This window comes from Dromiciops gliroides, chromosome 6 (assembly GCF_019393635.1).
Source record: "Dromiciops gliroides isolate mDroGli1 chromosome 6, mDroGli1.pri, whole genome shotgun sequence".
Classification (NCBI taxonomy): Eukaryota; Metazoa; Chordata; class Mammalia; order Microbiotheria; family Microbiotheriidae; genus Dromiciops; species Dromiciops gliroides.
Window position 1 is genome coordinate 50,960,912 of NC_057866.1, and position 25,868 is coordinate 50,986,779.

Consider the following 25,868-nt stretch of genomic DNA (forward strand, 5'->3'; position numbering starts at 1 on the left):
ACATTTTTTATTCCTTGTTTAGAGTTCCTCATTAGTTACATGTTTTAGTTTTTGCACACCTATCATGCATCTCTCCATTGCCCTGTGTGATACTTATTTTTTTTTTTTTTTTGGTGAAGCAATTGGGGTTAAGTGACTTGCCCAGGGTCACACAGCTAGTAAGTGTTAAGTGTCTGAGGGTGGATTTGAACTCAGGTCCTCCTGACTCCAGGGCTGGTGCTCTATCCACTGCGCCATCTAGCTGCCCTGTGTGATACTTATTTTTAATTCTTCAGAGGTAGTTGTTTTCTAAGTCTTATCATATTGCAACTGTGGGAGAATGTTACTATTCAAAATATAGTAGCTTGCTTTCATGGGAAGCTTGGGGTCAGTAAAGAAGCTTTGCCATTTACCAAAAGCAATCTAATCCACCTTCTTTCTCCCATTCAACTGTGAGCCAAACTTGTTGCCAATCAGGATTGCTTGTTCTGGATACACACACTGATGAAAAAGCACTATATGACGTCCCTCCAAATGCCATGTTCAAGCCTGGACAACAGATATTGTTCAATACAGATCTCTTCCTAGAGGCTCTGCAATGTTCTGGAGTTTGACGAAATTAGCACAATTCCATTTGCAAACAAAAACAACCGGAGGCCCTCACTATCCATAGAGAACCCAATGAAACAAAGTAAGTGTCATCCATATTGTGTTCCTTTCTTTTGGGATATCACCTACTTTGAGATATTTTAAAAATCAAATTCCAAATGTCTTTAAACTTGTGCCACATCCAGCATAGATTTCTTCTCTATGTGAAGGCAAATTCATTCATTTTTCCAACTTTATCTCATGTCATTGCCACTTTTTCAATGTGGTAATGTGATGCTTCTACTGTCTTCAAATGATTTGTTTCATTGTCATGTCTACTTATTGCCCTCCTTCTGGTTTCATCTATTGATAATCTCAGGAGGGTCTGGTGTGACAGTCTCACACCAACATCTCTGGTGGGCTTCTTTTCTTTGAACCACTTTTTTCTGTTTTGTAGGTTGATGCTATTCCTCATCTCATCATCTTTCTCCATTGCAACAAATGAGCTTTTACACTAAGCTAGTGTTGATCTTGGCTACAATGTATTTTCCACGCCAAGGTGTCCACGTTGATTTTTTTTTCAAAGGTGATTACAGGGTCTTTTGGTCTTCTTGCGGTGGCAACTATTTTGTATCATTAAACTTATCTAAGGAATCTCATAGACTTTTTTTTTTCTTTTGCGGAGCAATGAGGGTTAAGTGACTTGTGCAGGGTCACACAGCTAGTAAATGTCAAGTATCTGAGGCCGGATTTGAACTCAGGTCCTCTTGAAACCAGGAAAGGTGCTTTATCCACTGCTCCACCTAGCTGCCCCTAGACTTTTATATCTACTTTGGTCCTCCCATTTTTTATAGTCAGAAGCTTGTTTAAAAGGTCAGGTTAGTGCTGTTGTAATTGCATGCATTATTGTTTTCATCCTTTATTTTAATTTTTGTCTTGATTTTGACTATTGCTCTGTCAATGACATGACTGCTCAAAAACAGGCAATTCTCTCATAAAGGTAACTAGTCATTTCCTGTGCACTAAGATATAACCTTTTTCAATTGCTGTGATACTGTTAAGGGCTCACTATAGCCAGCACTTTGATTCATGTTAAACAGGCAAAAGGATTTTAAGTAGCATATAAAAAAGTCTTTTGACTTTTTCATTTTTACCATATGCTTTTCATCTTTCCTCTCTTCTGCCCAATTCATGCCAGTGTTTTGGACTCAATTTGGATGATTCCATCAAATTCTTCATAGAATTTTTCTACTTTATCTTCTGTAACAGGTATGGGCCCATAAGCTATAAGTATTTCCCTGGTGGTCCATTTGTTTATCTTTCTTGAGAGCATGACCAAGGAGCTCATTAAATGGTTCCTATTGCCTCTAGGGACATGATACAACCAATCCTGACAACTCTATTACTTCCTTGACAAGAAACTGTGAACTATCTTTTCATCTGCCATAACTACTTTATAACTAGCATTTACATTTCTAGGAAGAATATTAAAGCAGATATGGTTTATTTCTCTAGCATTCTGCTAATATATTATACATTAAACAAAGACCCTATAGTAAGACCTGTGTGATGCTTAGTACCTACTTTCCTTCATTTTGTGGAATCAGAATGAGAGCCATTTGGAATTTTTATGTTTCATGAATCACCATGGCTATAAAGTTCATCACCTAATAACCAGCTTTCTGGTAATGAGCCTTTCCACATTTGGCTAAACTGGACCTCAGAGAACACACACAGTCTGTCACTGTGGGTCATTTTCAAAGCCTTTCCAGCCTAGTAGAACCTGCCAGAGTTTTGAATCGTTCTCAAGGCTTTGAGAACTCTGGGTCACTTCAACATCTAGGTGAGGCATGAGATTAGGTCTTTTTTGGTAGAACCTTAAACTGCCTTTTAAAAATTGATTAATAATTAGAAGCTTTCCAATTTATAACAGTTGAAATATATGGAACATTTAAAAAAACATACCTGACCCTTTGAGATGAGATATGCTATGACGGGCATGTGCTGAAATAATACTGCCAGATGGATACCACTAAACCCTTCTCCATCAATGAGTGTGGGATCTGCACCACACTGTAGTAACAATATCACCATAGGTAAATGTCCTTGTCTGTAAAGAAAGACAACAACACTGTTGAATTCTATAATGTGGAGGGAGAAGCAAATATTAACTTGGATCACCTTATCTGAGCCACGAAGGATTTAGGTTAGAAACAGACATACTGGAGTAGATTAGATACACATGAAAAGCTGTTTTCATCCCTGTGGACACCTTCAAGTTAGGAGTAAATCTCATATACATGGGATGGCTTATAGGCGGGTATTGAACTGGATGACCTAACAAAAAAATAATTTTTTTGCAAAAAGATACGGAGGCGTGTCTGTGGATACCAGCCACCCCTTATGAACATATGCGGATTATAAATATATGTCCTTGGTCAAGACATTTGACAACATCTCTTGTGCTATCCTTGTTGACAGGACAGATATATGAAGGCTATGTAGGCTTAGAGCTGATTCTATTTGGGAAGTAATTAATGTTCAAAGAACACTAGATTTGAAGTCACATGACCTGGGGTCAAACCCTAATACTGCTATTTGCTACCTGTGTGACCTAAGAGAAGTCATTTAATCCTTGTGGATCTCAGTTTCCTCTTGGATAAAATGAAAAGGTTGTATTAAATGATATCTTGGGTCCCTTCCAGATTTATGATTCTATGAACCATGAAGGAGGTCTCATCTTCCTGAGTTCAAACTTAGCCTCAGACACTTACTAGCTGTGTGACCCTAGGTAAGTCTCTTAACCTGTCTGCCTCTATTTCTTCATCTGAAAAATAAGCTGGAGGAAGAAATGGCAAACTACTCGGGTATCTTTGCCAAGAAAGCCCCAAATAGGGACATAGAGTCAAATATGAGTGGCAGACAGAATCTCACATTCACATTCAGTTTTCTGAACATGGAAAGAAATATGTTAGAACTTATGCCCTGCCCATATGGTCTTTGTGAACCTGGGATCATTTGCATGCCACGATAAGGAAAACACCAGGACTTCAGGAGAAGATCTGTCAACATAACAGAGTTGAAAACTAACACCGCTGAACTGTAGCCCTCACCATTGATGAATGGGATGGCCTAATAGCACTGCAGAAATGAATGGAGCTCAGGTTTATATGCAGACTGCTACATATAGCTAACCCAATGTTTTTAAGTTCTTTGATATGGGAAAAAAAAAAAAAACCCCAACACATTTCTTTACCCTACTTTGGCTTTAAATTAATTTGCATTTAAATGTTATCTTTCCCTGACAATGAGGTGATAAAAGGGAACTAAGCAGGGCAAAAGAATGACTTTGAAATTATAGACTTGCACTGAATGGGTACCAGTGGGATCTAAGTTAACTGCCTGGTATTTTATATTGGCCTGTCTGCTCTTTGATGAGTGTCAACACAGCTGAACCATTTGGGATCAATCCTGTCTCCTACTAAGATTATTAGGATAGGCCTTAAATCTGATTTCTGAATCAAGCTCTATTTTTGAATCCACTGATTAAAGTTTTCAGTTGGACATATATGCCACAACTACTCTAAGTGAGGTCCACAGTTCATCTTTGTGATTAATTATAGGATCTCATTGGTATAGGGAACTCTCTGATGAGAAAACTCCCTTCCTCAATGCAAGTCAGTGCCTTATCTCCAACTCAGTCTAAAAAAACTGCTTAGGGCACTAATATGTTTAATGACTTGCCTGGGGTGACACAGAAAGTATGTATCAGAGGCAAAAACTGAACACAGGTTCTTGCAGGCTCTCTGTTCACTATGTTATGTAGTCTCTCATGATTAATTATTCAAAACATTTATCCTAATTATGGAAACAAAGTTAAATGACATGCATCTGAGTCTTACAGTCATAAACGAACACTACATTACAACAGAGGAACTAATACCTCTAAAAGAACTTAAGGATAACATGAAAAAACATCATTAAAACTGCTTATAATCGTTAGATAGACCTCGATAACCTAAATAGTGGTTACTGAGGCAGTGCTTCATGGAACCTGGGTTCAAATCCCAGCAATACCAACTCACTGAGTGACTGTTTCTGAAACCAAGTGTCCTCAACTATAAGAGAGATAATATTTTCAATTCTTAACTCACAGATTTGTTGTGAGCAAACAGCTTGGAAACCTTAAAATACAATACAAATGTGAGTTCACCATTAGAAAACTCTTACCTGATGGCCCAGTGTAGAGGGGTTGAATTTAAGTCTCCACCCAACTGATCTATAACAGCACCTTTTGAAATATAAAACCTATGTAGGAAAACACACAAATCTGTTAGAATGGAAAATTCATAAGAAGAAATATCACACTAGTTAGATTTTTAATAAATGCTAACAAATGAAGATACTTTTTGCTAAAAGAAAACACATTTTCAGCTCTATGGAACTCTGAAAAAGATTCTTCCTAGAGTCTTATACCTATCCCTAGTCAAATAATCTTAGTTGACAACTAATGACCTCAGGTATAATTAATCTTCAGTTATAACTTTCCTCCTATAAATTTGATTACTGTTCTTTGCACATTCTCACAAGCTACATCAGCTTTCAAAAGCTTCAAGCTGAACACATTTCAATATATGCATTAGTGTTGCATAGGATACAATTTTAACATGGTGAGAACAAAAAAGAGATCATATCAGTTTTAATAGTGGATTCAATTTCTCATTTGTGCTACTTTCAATCAAAGTAGGACTAAGTTGTAAAGTCAGAAAAGTTTGGAATGCTCTCATCTTATCCGAGGCAAAGTTATGAAAGCTCTTTTCTTAAAGCTAGATAAATCTTTTTGAAATAGATTTGATGTTTTATATGACAGCTTATTACTTTGTTATTACACCTCACATTTGTGGCAAGATGAAACAAAGATTTCTTAAACAACTATTATTCACTAGGAATTTTGAAAGGCAATAGGGATAGAAACACAAAAAGGAAAAGGAAAAAAACCCAAAACCCAAAACCTGCCCTCAGGAGTTTACATTCTATTGAGTGGAAACAAAATGTACGCAGAAAAGTAATTGCAAACTATATGTAAAATAGATACAAAGTAGCTGGGAGGGGGCAGTGAAGGCAGTAATAAATGGAGAGATCAGGATGGGCCTTTTTTAATAAAAGAGTTTGTACTTAAGCAGAGCTCTGAAGGAAGCAAGGGCTTCTATGAAGTAGAAGTGAGGTGGGAGTGCATTCCAGACTTGGCCTTGTGCAGAAGCATAAAGGTGGGAGAGGGATGGAATACGGTGTTCAGAATAGGAAATAGGTGAGTTTGGTGGTGATTAGAGTGCATGCGGGAGAGTACTGTACAATATACCTGGAATCTGGCTGGAATCAGATTGAAGAGCTTGAAATGTCAACCAGTTTCAATGGAGGAATCTGTCTTTTCACCTGGGGACAAGAAAGAGTCCCTAGGGAAAACTGGACTTTCTTGAGCATGGGAATGAGAGTCAGAACTATGCTTTAAAATACAAATCACATGGAGAATGGCTTAGAAAAGGAACACACTGGATATGTGGAGAGTAATTAACCTACTACTGCAATAATCTAATGAGAAGTGATAAAGGAATGAAGTAGGGGAGATGTGGTATGAGTGTAGAGAAGATTATAAAAGATATTATGTTGGTAGAACTGAAAAGACTTGTCAACTAATTAGACATAAAGGGCAAGGGTGAGTAAAGCATCAAGTACTTTTTTCGTGACTGGAAGGTTGGTGGTGACTTTAACAGAAACAGGATGTGAGGAAGAGGAGATATTTGGACAGCAAAGATAATGAATGCTGTTATGGAAGTGTTGAGTTTGGGATGCCTGGGTGATATCTATTTAGAGATGTCTAACAAGTAGCTGATGATAGTGGGGGGCAGGGGGGGAAGGGAGGGGAGAAGGGGAAAGGATGGGAGGACCAAGAGTGGGCCCTTGGGTTTACAATGCACAACAAGTGGGAAATGGATGATGATTCAGCAAAAGCAACTGAAAAGAAGAAGCCAGGCATGTAACAAGAAAACCAGGAGACAGTGGCATCATGAGAATTCAGGGAGCAGAAAGTGGCTGTCAGCATCACATGCTGCAGTTTCAAGAAGGATGAGCAAAGGGAAAAGACTACAGAATTTTTTTTTTCAGGGCAATGAGGGTTAAGTGACTTGCCCAGGATCACACAGCTAGTTAAGTGTCAAATGTCTGAGGCCGGATTAGAACTCAGGTCCTCCTGAATCTAGGGCTGGTGCTTTATCCACGGTGCCACCTAGCTGCCCTCAAGATTACTGAATTGTTAAGAAATCATCAAGAAAAGCACAGTCATTTCCAGATACTTATTCAAGAGTGTGATGTATATGTAATGGAAATAATTTCTAATAAGTTTCTTAACCTTTACAAAAAGATTATGGCCCCAATGAGAATTTATTCTAAACTTATGTTAGTAAATGACAGAAGAGTAAAATATGTACATTAAAGAAACAAAAAGGATCATGGGTAAGCAGCAGTGTGAAAGGATAGCATTTTAGAATTTTGTTTAAAGTGCAGTTCAAAAGGCTCCCAACCATCTTTGGATCATGCCTCCCAAATGTAAAGCACTGTAAGGTCACAACTAGATTCAAGTCTTCAATTTGCCATAAAAGGCATTTTTTCCCTCCTTTAAAGACTTTACATTCTCAGTACTCAAATTTTGTCTTTATATTCACATTAAGTTGATTAGCAGCCTGCTAAAACTCACATTCTCAGGGAAATGGTAAAGAGATAAGAATTTCTGAGGCCCAAGGTCATTCATAGAGAAATATTAAAAATGGGTTATTATTCAAACTTATATTTCCAAAAAGAGAGATAATTCACACAAAGAAAACAAGAAATGGATAAGGAAAATAATCATCAACAAAGAAACAGAGACATTTATGAAACACAGTTGCCCAATCTTACTTTACAAGATCCAGTCTGTTGTTTATAGCAGCCCAGTGTAAAAGAGACACATTTTCTTTGTCCGGTTGCCTGACATCATATCCAGCTTCTATCAACTCCTTGCATCGCTCAAAAATCCCATACCTAAAACAAGGAAATATTCAAATCTATGCCACCGGGCAGCATTTAAAAACATCCAAACACTAAAGTATCTCCTCTTGGAAGGCTTATATTCTTAGCAGTCTATCTTGCAGCTAAATAATGTTGCAAATACAAATCAAGGTATGACAACAAGTTTGAATAGCACAAAGTCATGAGTTCTAATACCAAAGCTTATACTTATTTACTCCATATCCTAATTAAGAATAATGCTAGGTTAGCAGGTCCTCTAGGTCAGGGCTAGCAGATTTGGTCTATGATTTTATGCAATAAAGAGTGAAGTACTGATAATGGGTAGCGTTATACAACTCAATTCTCCATCATGTAAACAACTTTAAGATTTTGCTGAAAAAGAAATGCTTTTAACTCATGAAGTACTGTCATTTTCATTATGTTGGTTTGTCCCATAAATGAACATTAAACGTACCTTCAATTTTTTTTAGATCAATCAATAAGTATTTATTGAATGCTTATTATGTGCAAAGATTTTTGTTAGTACAATTAGAGTCATCTTTAGTTAGGTTAGGATCACCTTTATAAAGGTTGGGTATATATCCAAATAAATGAATTTCCAAATAGTAAATGTTCTTTGTTGTTTTAAATGCAAGCTACTTTTGTTATCATCTTTCACTAAGGTTAAAGCTGCAAAAGCAATGTTATGAACTCCACTGGACAGCACAGCATATACAATAGCAAAGCAATAAAATGCCCAAAGACAGTAATCATAAAGGACTTACTGGGTAGCTTTCACAATGTCACAGTTACTAGTGTCCTCTATAAGAGGCAAAGCTTCTTTTTCCTTTGTTGGTTCTTTGTTTTCCTGGGCAGAGATGTTTCGATGACCAAGTGCTGGAGACCAATGGGAGCCATGACTGTGATTCCTGCACTGAAGATTTACAATGCAAAGGGTTATAAAATCATCAATCACATGTATAACCAGTTGAACAAACAAACACGATATCTATGTTAATTAACTAATTAACATTTTGAAGTCTTAGGCATGTGTCCTGGGAATGCATCCTTCATATTTCTTAATTCTGCCAATGATTCCCAGTGTATGGCATACAATAAGTGCTTAAGAAATACTTTTTCATTCATTAATATAAAATCACATGTTGCATATAATCATTACAAAAGGATGATCATGGTCTGAATTCAAACATCTTTAGAAGGTAGAAAGCAAGTTTCTGACCTGAATGTCTTTGGCGGAAACACTACCAAGACTTCTAATTATATGGAATGACTAATTTGGTTGTTTTTTCCTAAAGCAATTTATAGATTATCCAAGTCCTATGCTGTCCTTTTTCTTTTCTTCTGTATGACTTATAGGCCCACTGAGAAGGAAGCATGGGGAAAGAAGAGGAATAAAAATCAAGCCTGTTAATTTTTGCAGCAGTTGTATTAGAATACCTGGGGAGAGAGAAAGTTGGGACTATGGACTTAAATGTGGCTTTTTAGGCCACACTGTTTAAATATGCAATTATCCCAAACTAGAGTTGATCAATTCCCTGGTGAGAGTGAAAATTATGTGGAAAATAAGCCCTCCTTTATAGGTTAGGTAAAGAAGCCTCAGTGCTTCTTCCTACCAAATAGACCATTCAAATCTATATATGTAAATAAAATCTAGATATTATCTAACAAACAGATACCATCCTGAGATCCCAAAGGGGAAGTCAGTGGTACTGGTGCGGGGTAGGGGTGGGAGGAGAAGAAGAAATTTCATAGGATATAAAAATGTGACTCTATTCATGATATCGATTCTCTGGACCTTTCATTTACATCAAAGAAATACGCAATAGTATCACCAATAAAATATTCAGAGATAGTTCCATTGGGTATAGACTTAAAGTCTGGTGGTTACTAGATGTAGGTTCTCAAGTTTGATAACACACAATGGACATTACCTTTTTTTTTTTGGAGGGGCAATGAGGGTTAAGTGACTTGCCCAGGGTCACACAGCTAGTAAGTGTCAAGTGTCTGAGGCCAGATTTGAATTCAGGTCCTCCTGAATCCAGGGCCGGTCCTTTATCCACTGTGTCACCTAGCTGCCCCCCCCCCAGACATTACTTTTGGGGGGAGGAGGGGGCAGGGCAATGAGGGTTAAGTGACTTGCCCAGGGTCACACAGCTAGTAAGTGTTAAGTGTCTGAGGCCAGATTTGAACTCAGGTACTCCTGACTCCAGGGCTGGTGCTCTATCCACTATGCCACCTAGCCACCCCCAGACATTACTTTTTTTTTTTTAAGGCAATGGAGGTTAAGTGACTTGCCCAGGGTCACACAGCTAGTAAGTGTCAAGTGTCTGAGGCCGGATTTGAACTCAGGTACTCCTGAATCCAGGGCCGGTGCTTTAACCACTGCGCCATCTAGCTGCCCCCAGACATTACTTTTTAATGATGAGTCTTTAAGCCTTTAATGATGAGTCTTTGACTTCAAGACCACCTTAAAGTCAATCTGAATATCTTTAAGAAAGCTGGGCACCATTCTAATGAAGACTTTGAAACTCTGAGATTTTATTCCTCCTCTTTCCCCATGCTTCCTTCTCAATTGGCCTATAAGTCATACAGAAGAAAAGAAAAAGGACAGCATAGGACATGGAAAATCTATAAATTGCTTTAGGAAAAAACAACCAAATTAGTTATTCCATATAATTACTTGAAATCATCCTATCTCTTCCTACTTCCATAGATTTATTCAGACTATATCCCTAGATTATTCTCCCCACTTCATCTCTGCCTTTCAGATTTTTTCCATGCTCATATCAGGTACCGCTTCATCCTCTTGGTCTTCCCTCCTCATCCCATTTTTATCACTTTGTTGAGTTCTCTTCTTTGAATCTATTATTCACTGGCACCATGCTTATCCGTGTGCATACCATCATTTCCTTCTGTCCTACCCCCAAGCCCTAGAATACAGGCAGCTGCACGGTGGATGGAGTGAAGGGAGAAATTTGACGATTACAATTGGGAGGCAGTGTGGCACAGTATAGAGAGTACTAGATTTAGATTTATAAAGGCTTGGTTTTAAATACCATGTCAAATACTTATTATTCATTTCAGATAAGCAAGTCCCTTAATTTCTTAGTCTGTTTCCTCATCAGTAAAATGGGGATAATAGTACCAACTTCAAAAGGTCATGTAAAGCATTTTACAAATCTTGAAGTACTATACAAATGTGGGTTATTGCTGTTATTACTGTTGGCTTTGTCCAGGCAAGGAGTGAGGCCTGGCCTTGGGTGGCAGCTGTGTGAGTAGAGAGAGGGTGATAGATGCAAGATTTGTTGTGAAGGTAGAATCACAAAGACATGGCAAATAATCTGGTAATAGAAGATGGGGCTAGAGTGAGAGTTACGGATGACTCCACGGTTATGAACCTGGGTGAGTGGAAGAACGTTGGTATTATTTAACCAGTAAACTTGGGAAGAAGGGCAGATTTGGAGAAAAGAGGACGAATTCTGTTTTGTACATGTTAACATGCCTATTGGTCACCCACTTTTAAATGTTCAGCATGTGAGAGCTCAGGGATGAGATAGTAATAGTGAGAAGAGCTCAGGAGAAAGATTAGAGGCTAGGTATATAGATCTAGGAGTCATCGGTACAGAAACAATAATGGATCCCATGGGAACTGATCTCTCCATTGAAGAAGGATGAGGAGAGGATTAGAGAGAAGAAGGGAGGAGAAGTGAAGACAGGGGAGGAAAGGGGAAAGGAGGAGCACAAGACAGAGCCTTTGGGAACATCTATGGTTATGCTCATGGCACAGATGATGATTCAGCAAAAAAGACTTGTGAGGTGGCTAGACAGGTAGATGGAGAAGCAGAAGATAGCAGTGTCAAGGAAAGCTGGGAAAGACCATCCAGGAGCACAGGGTGATAAATTATGTCAAATGCTGAACAGATGTTAAGAAGGATGAGGAATAAGAAAAGGACACAGAATTTGGTAGTCAAGAGTTCATCAGTAACTTTGATGAAAGCAGTTTGAGGTCAGTGATGAGGTTAGAAACAAAACTTCAAGGGTTGAGAGTAAAAGGGAGAGGAAATAGAAGCAATAAGTACATGCAGCTTTTTCTAGGATTTTGGTTAGAAAACAGGATGGGGGAGATATAGAATAACAACTTAATAGGACAGTAGGGTCAAGTGAAGTTTTTTTGTTTGTTTTCTTTTGTTTTGTTTTTAAGGATGGGGAAGACCTAGAAATGTTTTCAGACAACAAGGAAAAAGTCAGTAGATAAGGAGAGACTGAAGATTGGTGGGAAGAGTGTTAGAGCAAGCAGCCAGATGAGACAGGAAGGGATGACATCAAGGGTATAAATATAGGGCTCGGTCTTGGGGAGGAGAATTACATCTTCATCAGAAACTATAGTAAAAGAGGAGACAGTGGGAGATAATGTCAAAGAGTTTTGAGGTGTAGAAAAAAGGAGAAATGTGAGGTTATGGCAAATGGTCTCTATTTTCCTAGTAAAGTATGAGGCAAGGTCTTCTGCTAAGGGACAAAGGTGAAAGGGGTTGAGAAGAGTTGTAGAATAGTGTATGTGGCTAGTGCTATATTGAATCAACTAAGGAAGAGTGAAAGAATTGCCTCATGACAGTGAGGGCCCAATACAGATTAGATAAAATAAATTTGTAGTGGACCCAGTAACCAGCACTTTCTTGAGTTAAAATGGAGGAAGCAGATGTTGAGGACACATTACAGGGCTGAAGTTTGTCAAGGCAGAAGCAGCAATAAGAAAATGGAGCACAGAATATAAGAGTAATATTAGGGTGTAGCTGAACTATTTTAACAAAATGAAGTTAGAGCCAGGGTGATGGCCTGGAAGAATACTGAAGTATGGAGGGAGTAGAGATCATGGTAAAAACAAAGAATGAAGAATAGAGAGTGATGGAAGGATATGAGGTTGTGGTCAGATAAAAGGATTTCAGAATTCTTGATCATGAAAGTGGAACTTAGAAGTGTTGGGGAGATCAAAGTGTAACCATCCCTGGGTGTGGTTGAGGGGAGTGACAACACAGGAAATGGGAGTTAAGGAAAGTGAGGACTGGGAGTCCAAGGTGTTGGATGGATGGAACATCAATATGTATATCAAAGTCCAGAAGTATAAGTGAACAAGTTCAGCTGGAGAGAAATACTGAAAGTTAGATACCAACGTCTTTGAAAAAGGAAGAATGACCTGTGAATTGGTAGATAACTGCCAAGAGGTACAGATAAGATAATATATCTGGATAGAATGAACTTCAAAGGATTGGGTGATTTATAACTCTATTCACTCATCTTTGAAGAATCAATGTTATATTTGAATCAACTATTTCTTTCACCTTCCATACTCAATTAGTTACCAAGTCTTCTCAATGCTTTGAAATCTCTACCTTTTTTTAAAAAAATCACCATTGTTGCTATTCTAGTAGAGGTCCATGTGTCTGAACTATTGCAACACATAACTGATCTTCCCACCTCCAGTTTATCTCTACTGAAATTCATTCTTCACATAGTCAGAATGACCTTCCCCATACCCAGATCTTACATCATCACCTCCAATGGCTCCCTACTACATGGCAAGTTAAGTTAAAATTCCTTAGCTTAGCATTCAAGTTCCAGCACAGTTTGGTGCCTACCTTCCTTTTCATCATTATCTCAAACTATTCTCTTCCAAATACATTACACTGTAATAAGTCACCCTTTGTACAAATCCTGAGGTAGCCTCTGATCAAACATACCCAGAATGACACTTCCCCAGCATCCCCCAACCTGTTGAAATTTTACAAAGGCAGTATAGTACAGTGGAAAGAATGCTGGACTTGTGGAGTCATGAGAGACCCGGGTATAAAACTTGCCTCTGAAGATCAAAAGCTACGTGAAAATAGGCAAGTCATTGAACTTATCTGAACCTCATCTGTAAAATGGAGATAATAACAACTGTGTACCTACCTTACAGGATTGGCATGAGGATCAAATGAAATACTCTAAGAAGAATCCTTTGTAAACTTTACCTTACTATATAAATGTCTTCTGTTGTTATTCTCCCCATCCTCGAAGGTCTAGCTCAAATCTTTGCATGCTCTTCTCAGTCATATATGATCTTTCCTTCCGTGGACCTCAAACAACACTCTGGATCTCTCTTATGCTCTTATCATATTTTATGCTGCATTATAATTAATGGACTTAGTTAATATTTATATTATATTTTCACATAATACATCCTTATTTAAACTCTGAGAAAAATGAAACCTAAAACTGTTAGGTAAAAATAAGTCTCTATTGACTTCACAAAAAATACTTTTGCTACAAAATGCTCATACCTAATCACAAGTATGGAAGGAGCTAGTCAGGCAACTTCTGATGAGGTTAACATTTTACTGAAGATGGTCACATAAAAAAGCCTTTGAGGAAAACAACTGATCTTTTACTCCCACAATAGGAAAAAAAATAGCCCAAGTCCATGTCAGAATACTGCCTGTGAATCACTCTCCTCTAAATGAATGCTATACAATTCCCCTCTAATTTCTTCCTATATTCATGGTTTGCTTCCCCTAGACTGGGAGGCATCTTAAGAACAAGCACAATGCTTTCTATTTCTTTTTCTATTCCTAAGAGTACCCTTAACACAATTAAGTGTTTCTAAGGTAGAATACGCTAGAGATTTGCAAAACTCTTTTCCACCAGAAGGCTTAAAACTTTAAGAGGATATGTTATATAGTCAAGGATAGGCAGACTTCCACAAATTGGGAGGTATAAGTTCTCAGAATACCAGAATACTGGCAGAGCTTCAGGCCAAGCATTCAATGGGCCAGCAATTGTCTTCAAGCAGAGAGTGAAGAATACTGGTGTTTCCCTTCCAGAAGAATGTTCTTAAATGGGTAAAATAAGATTCAGAGCATTACAAAGGAAATGAATTCTATTAATATTCAGTTATCAAAATACTAAAAACAAGCAAAGAAAAGCAGTTCATGGACCCCAGATAAAAGATCTCTGGTTAACAAGGCTCTGAGAGTCTGGCTGAGGAGTCTGAATTTAACTCCTGAGACAATACAGGGCTGCTGATGATTCTTGAGCAAAGAGCCACTAAAAAATGTTTTTCAAAAACAAAGAGTGACAGAAGAAAAATTAGTAAAGAAATGAAAGCAAAGGAAGAAAATTATGAAAAGATAATTAACAGCTTGGTAAAGGAGGCACAAAAAAATACTGAAGAATATAATACCTTGAAAAACAGAATTGGCCAAATGAAAAAGAGGAACAAAAGTTCCCTGAAGAAAATCATTCCTTAAAAATTAGAATTGGGCAAGTGGAAGCTAATAACTCTATGAGACATCAAGAAGCAATAAAACAAAATCAAAACAATGAAAAATATAGAAGAAAATGTGAAATATTTTATTGGAAAAACAACTGACCTGGAAAATGTATTGAGGAATTATTGGATTACCTAAAAATCATGATCAAAGAAAGAACCTAGATATCATAGTTATGGAAAACTGCCCTGATATCCTAGAACCAGAAAATAAAATAGAAATAGAAAGAATCCACCGATTACCATCTGAAAGAAATCCCAAAGTGAAAACTCCCAGGAGTATTATAGCCAAAATCTAGAGTTCCCAGTTAAAGAGAAAATAAAATACTTCAAGCAGCAAGAAAGAAATCATTCAAATATTGTCACAGTCAGGATCACACAAGCTTTAGCAGTTATCACATTAAAGGAGCAGAGGGCTTATAAAATGATATTCTGGAAGGCAAAAGAGCTGGGATTATAATCCAAGAATAACCTAACTTAGCAAAACTGAGTAGAGTCTTTCAAGGGAAACAATGGACATGTAATGAAATAGAGGACTTTCAAATATTCCTGATGAAAAACCAGAGTTCAATAGAAATTTTGATGAAAAGGGAAGCATAAAAGAGAAATTATAAGAGACTCAAGATTAAACTGTTTACCTTTCTATATGGGAAGATGATACATCTTTCTTCTAAGAATTTTATCAGTATTAAGGCAGATAAAAGGATTTTACATAGAAAGAGGGTACAGGAATGGGTCAATTATGTTGGGATGATATAAAAAAAATGGATAAGTGAGAAAGAGGGATGCCCTGGGAGAAGAGGAAAGGGAGAGGAAGAATGGGGAAAATTATGTTATATAAAAGAGGTGCTAAAGGAAGAGCTTTTATAGTGGAAGGTGAAATGGTGGTTGGGGTCTGGCAATGCTTGAACCTCATATCTAAATTGGTTCAAAAAGGGAGTGTGTGTACACACAAACTCAGTAAAAGATATCTATCTTACTCAAGAGGGAACTAGAAAGGTAAGGGGGGGAAGAGAAAGGGGGAAGGGGTGGTGATAAAAGCATGGGTAGATAAAAGAAGGTAGTGGTCAGAAGCAACAGAACCATTAGAGGAAGGACAAGATAAAGAGAGAAGAATAAACAGAAGAAAATAGGATGGAGGGAAATATACAGTTATTAATTATAACTGTTAATGTGAATGCGATGGATTCACACATTAAATAGAAGCAAATTTCAGAATGGATTAGAAATGAGAAGCCAACAATATATTGTTGTGGTTTTTTTTAATTTTTTAAAATTAATATTTTTAAAAAAGTGAGGCCAATGGGGTTAAGTGACTTGCCCTGGGTCACACAGCTAGTAAGTGTTAAGTGTCTGAGACCAGATTTGAACTCAGGTATTCCTGAATCCAGAGCTGGTGCCCTATCCACTGCGCCACCTAGATGCCCCCAACAATATATTGTTTACAAGAAACACACTAAAAAGAGAGACACATAGAGCCTTAAAAACAAATAAATAAATGGAGCACAACTACAATCTATTATGCTTCACCTGAAGCCGGGGTAGCAATATCAGACAAAGCAAAAGCAAAACTAGACCTAATAAAAAGAGAAGCAATCTGGAGAACAAAAGGCCAAAAATATCAAGATAATCAATGAAAATGAAAATGTGAAGGAAATTGGCTTAGTAGTAGTACTAGACCTCAAATTGTACTACAAAGTGGGAATCATCAAACTAATCTGGTACTGGCTAAGAAACAGAGTAGTAGATCAGTGGAATAGATTAGGTACACAATACAAAGCAGTGAATGACTATACTAACCTAGTATTTGACAGACCCAAATATCCAAGATTTTGGGACAAGGAATCACTAGGTATAGACTAACATCTCACTATATACTGGGATAAGGTCAAAAGGGGTATATGATTTAGGCTTAAAGGGTGACATCATAAGCAAATTAGGAGATCATGGAATATTTTACCTGTCAGACTTATGGATAATGAAAGAATTTATGACCAAACAAGAGATAAAGAGCAAGATTTAAAATAGATAGTTTTGATTATATCAAATTAATAAAGGTTTCACACAAATAAAACCAATGCATGCAAGATTAGATAGAAAACAGGAAACTGGGGAAAACAATTTGTAACAAGTGTCTCTGATAAAGGTCTCTTTGTCAAATATATAGGGAACCAAGCCAAATTTATAAAAATAACAGCCATTCCTTTGTTGATAAATGATCAAAGGATATGAACAGGCAGTTTTCAGAAAAAGAAACCAAATCTAACTATTGTTAATGCTCCAAATCACTCTTGATTGCAGAAATGAAAATTAATTAAAACTCTTGGGTACCACCTCATACCTATCAGATTGATTAACGTGACAAAAAAGAAAACCAACAAATGTTGTAGGGGTTATGGAAAAATTGGGACACTAATATACCATTGGTGGAATTGTGAACTGATCCAACCATTCTGGAGAACAACTTGGAATTATGCCCAAAGGAGTATAAAAAACTGTGCATACCCTTTGATCTAGCAATAACACTACTAGGTCTGTACCCCAAAGAGATCAAAGAAAAAGGACCTATATTTATAGTAGCTCTTTTTGTGGTGGCAAAGAACTGGAAATTGAGGGGGATGCCCAACAACTAGGAAATGGCTGAACAAGCTACTGTATATGATTGTAATGAAATACTATTGCGTTATAAGAAATGATGAGCAGGATGATTTAAGAAAACCTGGAAAGGCTGACATGAACTCAGGCAAAGTAAAATGAGTAGAACCAGGAGAACATTGTACACAGTAACAGCAACTGTATGATGATCAACTGTTAATGACTTGGCAACTCTCAGCAGCACAATGATCCAAGACAATTCTGAAGGACTTATGATGAAAAATGCTATGAGGAAATAGAATACTTAAAAAACCCTGTTACAGGAAAAGAAATTGAATAAGCCATCAATGAGCTTCCTAAGAAAAAATCTCCAGGACCAGATGGATTCACAAGTGAATTCTGGGGCAGCTAGATGGCGCAGTGGATGAAGCGCCGGCCCTGGAGTCAGGAGTACCTGAGTTCAGGTCCGGTTTCAGATACTTAACACTTGCTGGCTGTGTGACCCTGGGCAAGTCACTTGACCCCAGTTGCCTCACTTAAAAAAACAAACAAACAAACAAAAAAACCACCAAGTGAATTCTACCAAACATTTAGGGAACAATCAATCCCAATACTATATAAATTATTTGAAAAAAAATAGGTAAATGAGTTCTACCAAATTCCTTTTATTACACAAATATACCTAAACCAGAGAGAGTAAATAAAGAGTAAGAAAACTTCCCTAATGAATATTGATGCTAAAATAAAAAAAAATACTAGCAAGGAGATTACAGAAGAAATATGTCAAAAAGATGACCAGGTGTGATTTACCAAGAATGCAGGGCTGGTTCAATATTAAGAAAACCATCAGCATAATTGACCATATTGATGAAAAATAAAATAAACAGTATGATTATATAAGTAGATGCAGAAAAAGCCTTTGATGAAATACAACACCCATTCCTACTGAAAACACAAAAAAGCACAGGAATCAGTGAGGCTTTCTTAAAATGATAAACTTGAAGCCTTCCCAATATATTAATAATGAAGCAAGGATGTACATTATCACCACTATTATTTAATATTATATTAGAGATTCTACCTATAATAATAAGACAAGAAAAAGAAATTGAAGTAATAAATATAGGCAATGAGAATACAAAACATCATTCTTTGAAGATGATTTGAGGATATACTTTAAAAAATCCTAGAGAATCGACCAAAAAACTAGTAGAAATAATGAACAACTTCAGCAAAGTTGTAGAATATAAAATAAATCCATGTAAATCATCAGCATTTCTATATAATATCAACAAAACCTAGCAGAAAGAGGTAGGAAAATTCCATTTAAAATCACTGCAGGGGCAGCTAGGTGGCACAGTGCGTAGAGCACTGGTCCTGGATTCGGGAAGACCTCAAATCTGGCCTCAGACACTTGACATTTACTAGCTTTGTGACCCTGGGCAAGTCACTTAACCCCAAATGCCTCACCAAAAAATAATAATAATAATAAATAAAATAAAATAACTGCAAAAATAGAAGCTATTTGAGAGTCTACCTGCCAAGACAAACCCAGGGATTATATGGACACAATTTTAACACTTTTCACATAAAGACAAATTTAAACTAGAGTAATTTTAATTGTTCATAAGTAGTCCAAACCAATATAACAAAAATGACAATTCTACCTATTAGTCAGTGCCATACCAGTCAAACTACCAAAAAATTATTTTAAGAGAGCTAGGAAAAAATAGTAACAAAATTCATCAAGGGAATGGATGAAAAAAAATACGTGAAGGAAGGTGACCTAGCAGTTCCACATTTCAAAGGGGTAATTATCGAAATAATCCGTACTGGCTAAGTAATAGAGTGGTAGATCCATGGAATAGATTCTGTACACAATACATAGTAAATGGCCATACTAAAGTAATTTTAATAAATTCAAAGATCTAAGCTTTAGGAGTAAAAACTCACTATTTGATTGCTAGAAAAACTAGAAAGTAGTCTGGCATAAACTAGGCTTAAACCAACATCTCACGTGGTTTACCAAGATAAGGTCAAAATGGATAAATGATTTAGACATATAGGGTTATATCATAAGTAAATTAGGAGAACATGCAAAAATGTGCTGTCAGATCTATGGATAAAGGAAGAGTTTATGTCCGAACAAGAGATAAAGGGGATTCCAGGAAGAAAAATAAGACAATTTTGATTACATTAATTTTAAAAGCTTTTACACAAACAAAACCAATGTAGCCAAAATCAGAAGTTTTCCAGGAAACTGGGAAAAAGTTTTTGCAACAAGTTTCTCTGATAAAGGCATCATTTCTCAAATATATAGAGAACCTAACCAAATTTATAAAAAATAAGAGCCATCCCCAATTGATAAATGGCCAAAGGATATGAACAGACAGTTTTTGGATGAAGAATTCAAAGCTATCAATAGTCACATGAAAAAAATACTCTAAATCACTACTGATTAAAGAAACACAAATTAAAACAGCTCTGAGATACTACTTCACACCTATCAGATTGGCTAACAGAACAGAAAAGGGAAATGACAAATGCTGAAGGTAATATGGAAAAACAGGGATAATGTATTGTGGGTAGAGTTGTAAAGTAGACCAACCATTGTGGAAAGCAACTACACCCAAAGGGCTATGAAACTGTGCATACATACCCTTTGACCTAACAATACCATGGATAGGTATGTATACCACAGGGAGATTAAAAAAAAAAAAGGGAAAAGAACCTATTTGTACAAAAAAAATTTATAGCAGCTCTTTTTGTGGGGATGTCCATCAATTGGAGAATGGCTGAACAAGTTGCGATATGTGATTGTGATAGAACCCACTGTGCTATAAGAAATGATAAGCAGGATGATTTCAGAAAAACCTGGGAAGACTTATTTGAGCGGATGCAAAGCAAAGTGAGCAGAATCAGGAGGATACTATACACAGTAACAGCAATACTGTAACAACTATCAACTGGGAAAGACATGGCTACTCTGATCAAGACAATGATCCAAGATAATTCCAAAGGACCCATAAATGTTATTCATCCCCAGAGAGAGAACTGATGAACTCTAAATGCAGATTGACACCTAATTCTTTTAACTTTATTTTGTGTTTTCTTTTGCAATATAGCTAATATGGAAATGTTTTGTATGACCTCACATATATAATTAATTGCTTGCCTTTTCAGGAGGGAAGGAAAGAATTTGGAATGAAAAATTGTTAAAAATTGTTAAAAATGTTAATGTAATTGGGAAATATTTAAAGAAAGAAATAAAAATAATTTTAGAAATAGCAATAAAACCTTTTAACTGACTTCTCTGACTCAAGTTTCTCTTCTCTTCACTATATTAATCAATTACCTACCAAGTGTCAGGTACTGCAGATTCAAAAATAAAAATTAAACAGACCCTGACCTCAAGGACCATACATTTTTATTGATGAAATGACAGATAATATGTACATAAATATGCATATGCAGAATATACACAAAATAAAAACAAAGTGATTTGGGGAAGTTGACACCAGGAGCTAAAGAATCAAAAAAATCTTCACACTGATGGTGGTACTTGAGCTGATTCTCAAAGGAAAGAAACTCTCTGAGAGATGGAGGTAAGGAGAGAATTCATTCCAAGCATGGGAGATAGCCAGTAAAAAGCAAAAGTGACAGTTGATAAACTATTTTATGTGAGAAACAAAAAGAAGGGCAGTTTGACTGTTTCTTACAGTGCAGTCAAAGAAATAATAAAACTGGAAAGGTAGGTTAGATCCAAGTTGTATAAGGCTTTGAATACCTTTTACAGGAGAATTTGGTTACTGAGCAGAGAAAAGACATGGTCATATCTATATTTTAGAGGAAATGTGGAGGGTGGATTGGAGAGAGCAAGTAGGCTACTAAAGCAGTCCAGAAGAGAGATGATCAGGACCTGAACTAGGGTGGTGGCACTGTACGATTAGAGAGGAGAAGTCAGATCAAGGGATGTGGAGAAGTTAAGACTTGTCAATTGAATAGATATTTGAAGTGAAGGAGAGTGAGGCATCAAAGAATGCCAAAGTTGTGAATTTGGGTAAATGGAACAGTAGTGGTGCTCTTGACAGAAATACAGAAGGTTGGAGGAGGGTTAGGTTTTGAGGAAAAGGCTACCTGCTCTGTTTTGGGCTAGTTTGCAGAGCTGTTCATGAGACATCTAGCTTGCCAAAGTGATACTCCCCAGCTCAAACAGTTCTAGCAATTCCCTCTTGCCTCTAGGATAAGTTGCAACCTTAAAACCCTTCACAATTTGACTCTAGCCCACTTTTCCAGACTCATGACCCATTCCCCTCCTTCATGTCTACCACATTCCAGCTAAGCTGTCCTTGTTTGCTGTTCACTATACACGGTTTTCTATCCCTCTCCCATCTTCAGCTCAAGTGTGCTCTCCTTTAGTAAGCCTTTCTTGCTCTTCCCAAGTGTTTCGTCTAGAAAGTACTTAAGAAGTATTTAATTGTCCATATTTTTCTCAATAGAATATAGGTGCTTGAAAATAGAAAAGATTTCACTTTTGTCATAATAATCACAGCGAATAGCACTGTATGCCTGGTGCTTAAGAAATTGAATTGAGTGAATGAGACTCTCAAAGGAGAGAAAAATAAGTACAATACACTACAAGAACAAAAATAACTTATAATTAAATGGGCCTATGCCTGGCATTGTCAAGGATATCCAACTGCTCCCCCACTAAGTAAATATGGTCTGACTGAACCACTAACGGAATTCTTCTAAGGGGCAGATAAATATTATGGTGATGTTATGCTGGGCATTAATTCAACACAACCATCATTTCTACCTGCTTTGATCCAGGGAATTAGATTCCCAAAGGCCCTATCAAGTGTCCATTAAAAGATTCCATGCCTTTTTAATCAAAACAACTATAGTTACATGCCTGAATTTCCAATGCCTCCCTTCTTAGTTCCCAAGTAATTACAAAGAAAAGTAATTCTGCCATGCCTTTTCTGAAAAAATAAGAGTTAGGAACATTTCCTTGGCCTCCCAGAGAGCTAAAGGAAGAAGGTTACCACGGTAACCATCAGACTTCCATTCCAAGATGGAACATCTCCTTTACAGAATCCTTTCTTTGCTTATAAACTCTGGTTGGTTGGTTGGTTGGTTTCTCTGAAGAAAACGTGAAACACAGCAGAAATAAACAAGCAAAGGTAAAAGGACTCTAAACCAGTGCTGGGGAAAAACAAAACAAAGCAAAGACAAAAAAAAAAAAAAAGCCCCTCCCAGGGGAGTGGAATTAATTAGAGCTGTTTCAAAAGATTCAAGGTCAAGGTGAATGGTCCACTAAGAGCATGTAACCTAACACCTCCTATAAGGAAGCCTTCTTTCCTCTCATCTTCCCTCCTACTCAGCCCAACCCCCATGGAAGAGCCACCACTTCTTCCATTTCTACCTGGTCCAGAGGAAAAAAAAAATGTGGCCCCATGGTGCATGGGGGCAGAAATGGGAGGGGAAACCTTGGCCCTCAGTTCCAGATTTTCTTAACCAATGTTTACCCATCACTTGTTTTTCCCCAGCCCCCTACCCTCATTAACTTTCTTTTTTTTTTCTTTTTTTAGTGAGACAATTGGGGTTAAGTGACTTGCCCAGGGTCACACAGCTAGTAAGTGTGTGTTAAGTGTCTGAGGCCGGATTTGAACTCAGGTACTCCTGACTCCAGGGTCGGTGCTCTATCCACTGCACCACCTAACTGCCCCATTAACTTTCTCTCCATTCCCATTGCTTTTACTTTTTTCCCTTCATTCACTGGCTCCATCCCCCAACTTTTTTTTTTTTTAGTCTTACCTACCTAAGCTCTCTAACTGTCCCCTCTCTCCAGGTTCTTCCATGCCCCTTCAATAGAAGCAATATCAAGCTTTTAGTCATTCTTTAATATCACTTAATATTATACTTTTAGTCAACCAGAATCATAGAAACTGAAAGCTGGAAAGTACCTCAGTGACCAGCTAGTGAGGCCTCCACTTGAACAGAAATTCTACTTATAATGACCTTGAAAAAGGGTCATCCAGCCTCCACTTGACTATCCTCTGCAATAGGGAACTTACTATTTCCCAAGGCAGCCCATAACATTTTGGGGAAGTGTCAAAGTGCTAACATCTCTTTATATTGGGCCTAAATCAGCTTCTCTTCAACTTTAATCTCATCTAGTTCTTGCTGGGACCAAGTAAGAAGTCTAATGCCTTTTCTATCTGACAGCTCTTTCAATATTTGAAAAAGGCTATTCTATCTCCTCAAGTCTTCTGAAGACTTTTTGGAACCCATCATTGTACAGCACGGTGGCAGGTCCTCTGCTGGAACTATTATGCAATGTTCCAGTTGGTCAATGTCCCCCCTAAAATGTGAAAACCAGCTCTCTGCTTGATATTTCAGATGTGGTTTGACTAAAGCAGAGAACAGGTGCAGTGGAAGAATAGTGCCTTGGAAGTCAGAGAATTTGGGTTCAAAGTCTGGCTCTGCTGGTTTTTACGTCTGTGACTAGCGGGAGGGAGGGAGTCATTTCAACTCCTCCTCCATGGTTATGAAAACCTCTACCTCTATTAATTGAGCCCACCCCTACTACCCTACATCTCTCTTATCCTTTCCACCCCCATTCATTCTTTCCCATAGCCCCTTCTCTACCTTTCTCTCCTATATGCTGCCCCCTCCCTTTCTTTCTCCATTTCCCCACCCCACTCCCTTCTCCCATGAGGCACCACTTTTACTTTGTGACCCTGGGTAAGTGAGTTCGCTTCTCTGCTTCCTTATCCCTAAAATGAGGAAGGTGGATTGGACGACCACTGTAGGAGATCTACATATCCATGACCCTAAAATCACCCACCCCTCTAGCCCTGCACATTACTGCCTCTATTAATGCAGCCCAAGAATCCTCATTTCCATTGCCCTGAAACTCGTTTAAATCTTCCTCCCCGCCCCCTCCCTCTTCCCCCAACTCCCTTCTTTCCTTCTCCAGGCCCACATTCCCTTCCACTCCAGTCCCTCCCTCATTACTGATTCAAGATCCCCGTCCCCAGCACCCTCTTCTCAGTCCTCCACCCCGAAACTTCCCCTCCGCACGATGTGACCCAGGACCCGTGACCTCATCTGTTTTCTTCTCTTAAAAAAAAGGAAGGGGGGGGGGGCGCTGAACTGGCTCAGGGAAGCCCAGATCTAGATCTTGAAGGGGCTCTGGAAGTCCAAACGCAACAGAAGAGCCAACTGAGGCCCAAAGAGGATCATAGGATCCTCGGGGGTCACTTAGTCCGATCACCTTATTTATTTTACAGGTGGGGAAACTGAGGCCCAGGAAGGTTAAGAGGCTTTTCCTAATTCCCACATAGAGAATCACAAGAATGGAGGTCCAGAGCTGGATGAGGACTCGGGGGGGGGGGGGTCATCGGACACCCCCCCCCATTTTACAGGTGAGGAAACTGAGGCCTTGGCAGAAATAACTTGGTGGGGAGGACTGCGGGATTCGAACTCCGGTCCCGCGGCGTCAGCTCCTGCGATCCCCCCAACCCCAAACCCCGCAGCCTCGGGGGGGGGGAGGAGTAGAGGGGAGGGACCCCCATGCCCGCGGGGCATCGCAGCCCCTGGGCTCCCCCAGCCCCCTCAGACCCGAGCCCCCGCCCGGCTCTGCCCTCCCGCCCCTGCCGCGGTCGCCGCGCTCACCTGGGAGCTCGGCCCGGACCAGTCCATCGCCTCCTCCACGCGGGTCCGACCGGGAAACTTCGAGGCCGGCCCCGGCTGCGTCCCGGTCCTGCCGCCGCTGTCGCCTCCGCCCCCGCCGCCTCCTTCTCGGCGCGCCGTCACCTCCCACTTCCTGCTCCTGTCAGCGCCGCGGCCGCTTCCTGCTCCCCGAGCCGCCTGCCAATCACGGCGCGGTCCGGCCAATCCGCTCCGAGGGGCGGGGTCTCGCCCTCCAGGTGCGGCCGTGTCCTAGCAGCCGGCTGGGGCGTCTTCGGCTCCGGGTCCTGCAGCTCGCTTCAGTGTCTAGCAGCTCGTAGCTACGTGCTAGTCTGGGCTGGTCCAACTCCCTGATTTGAGAGGCGGGGAAGGGGGGAGCCGAGGCCTGCCCAAGGTCACAGCAGTGGGGATCGGACCCAAATTCACTGACCGGGTTGTCATCTCCATCATCTCTGAGCCTGGGAAGATCTTTGCTTTGGTGTAGGATCCAGCCCGGTACCTGGCATATAGTAGTTACTTAATAAATGTTTATTGACCGACCGACTGACCTGTCAATCAACAGACAAGCATTTATTAAGTGTCTTCTATCTGCCAGGGTGGGGATACCGAGTTCCAAGGTGCCCCTTCCCCTGTGCCTACACTA

At 38.8% G+C, this 25,868-nt stretch overlaps 1 protein-coding gene across 2 annotated transcripts in view; it reads right to left on the reverse strand.

Moving 5' to 3' along the window:
* The window catches only part of ZDHHC13 (zinc finger DHHC-type palmitoyltransferase 13), a 59,130-nt gene extending 33,787 nt beyond the window's left edge, over positions 1-25,343 (reverse strand). Inside the window, exons 1-5 of one of the 2 annotated variants that reach the window (XM_043973410.1) lie at positions 25,211-25,343; positions 8,394-8,542; positions 7,519-7,641; positions 4,798-4,875; positions 2,533-2,677 (exon numbers count right to left, since the gene is read on the reverse strand). In XM_043973410.1, coding sequence (XP_043829345.1) covers positions 2,533-2,677; positions 4,798-4,875; positions 7,519-7,641; positions 8,394-8,542; positions 25,211-25,237 — 522 coding nt within the window. In that variant the 5' untranslated portion in view covers positions 25,238-25,343. The remainder of the gene's footprint in view (positions 1-2,532; positions 2,678-4,797; positions 4,876-7,518; positions 7,642-8,393; positions 8,543-25,210) is intronic. The other variant, XM_043973412.1, reaches the window with a different exon arrangement.
* Between the last annotated feature and the right edge of the window lie 525 nt (positions 25,344-25,868).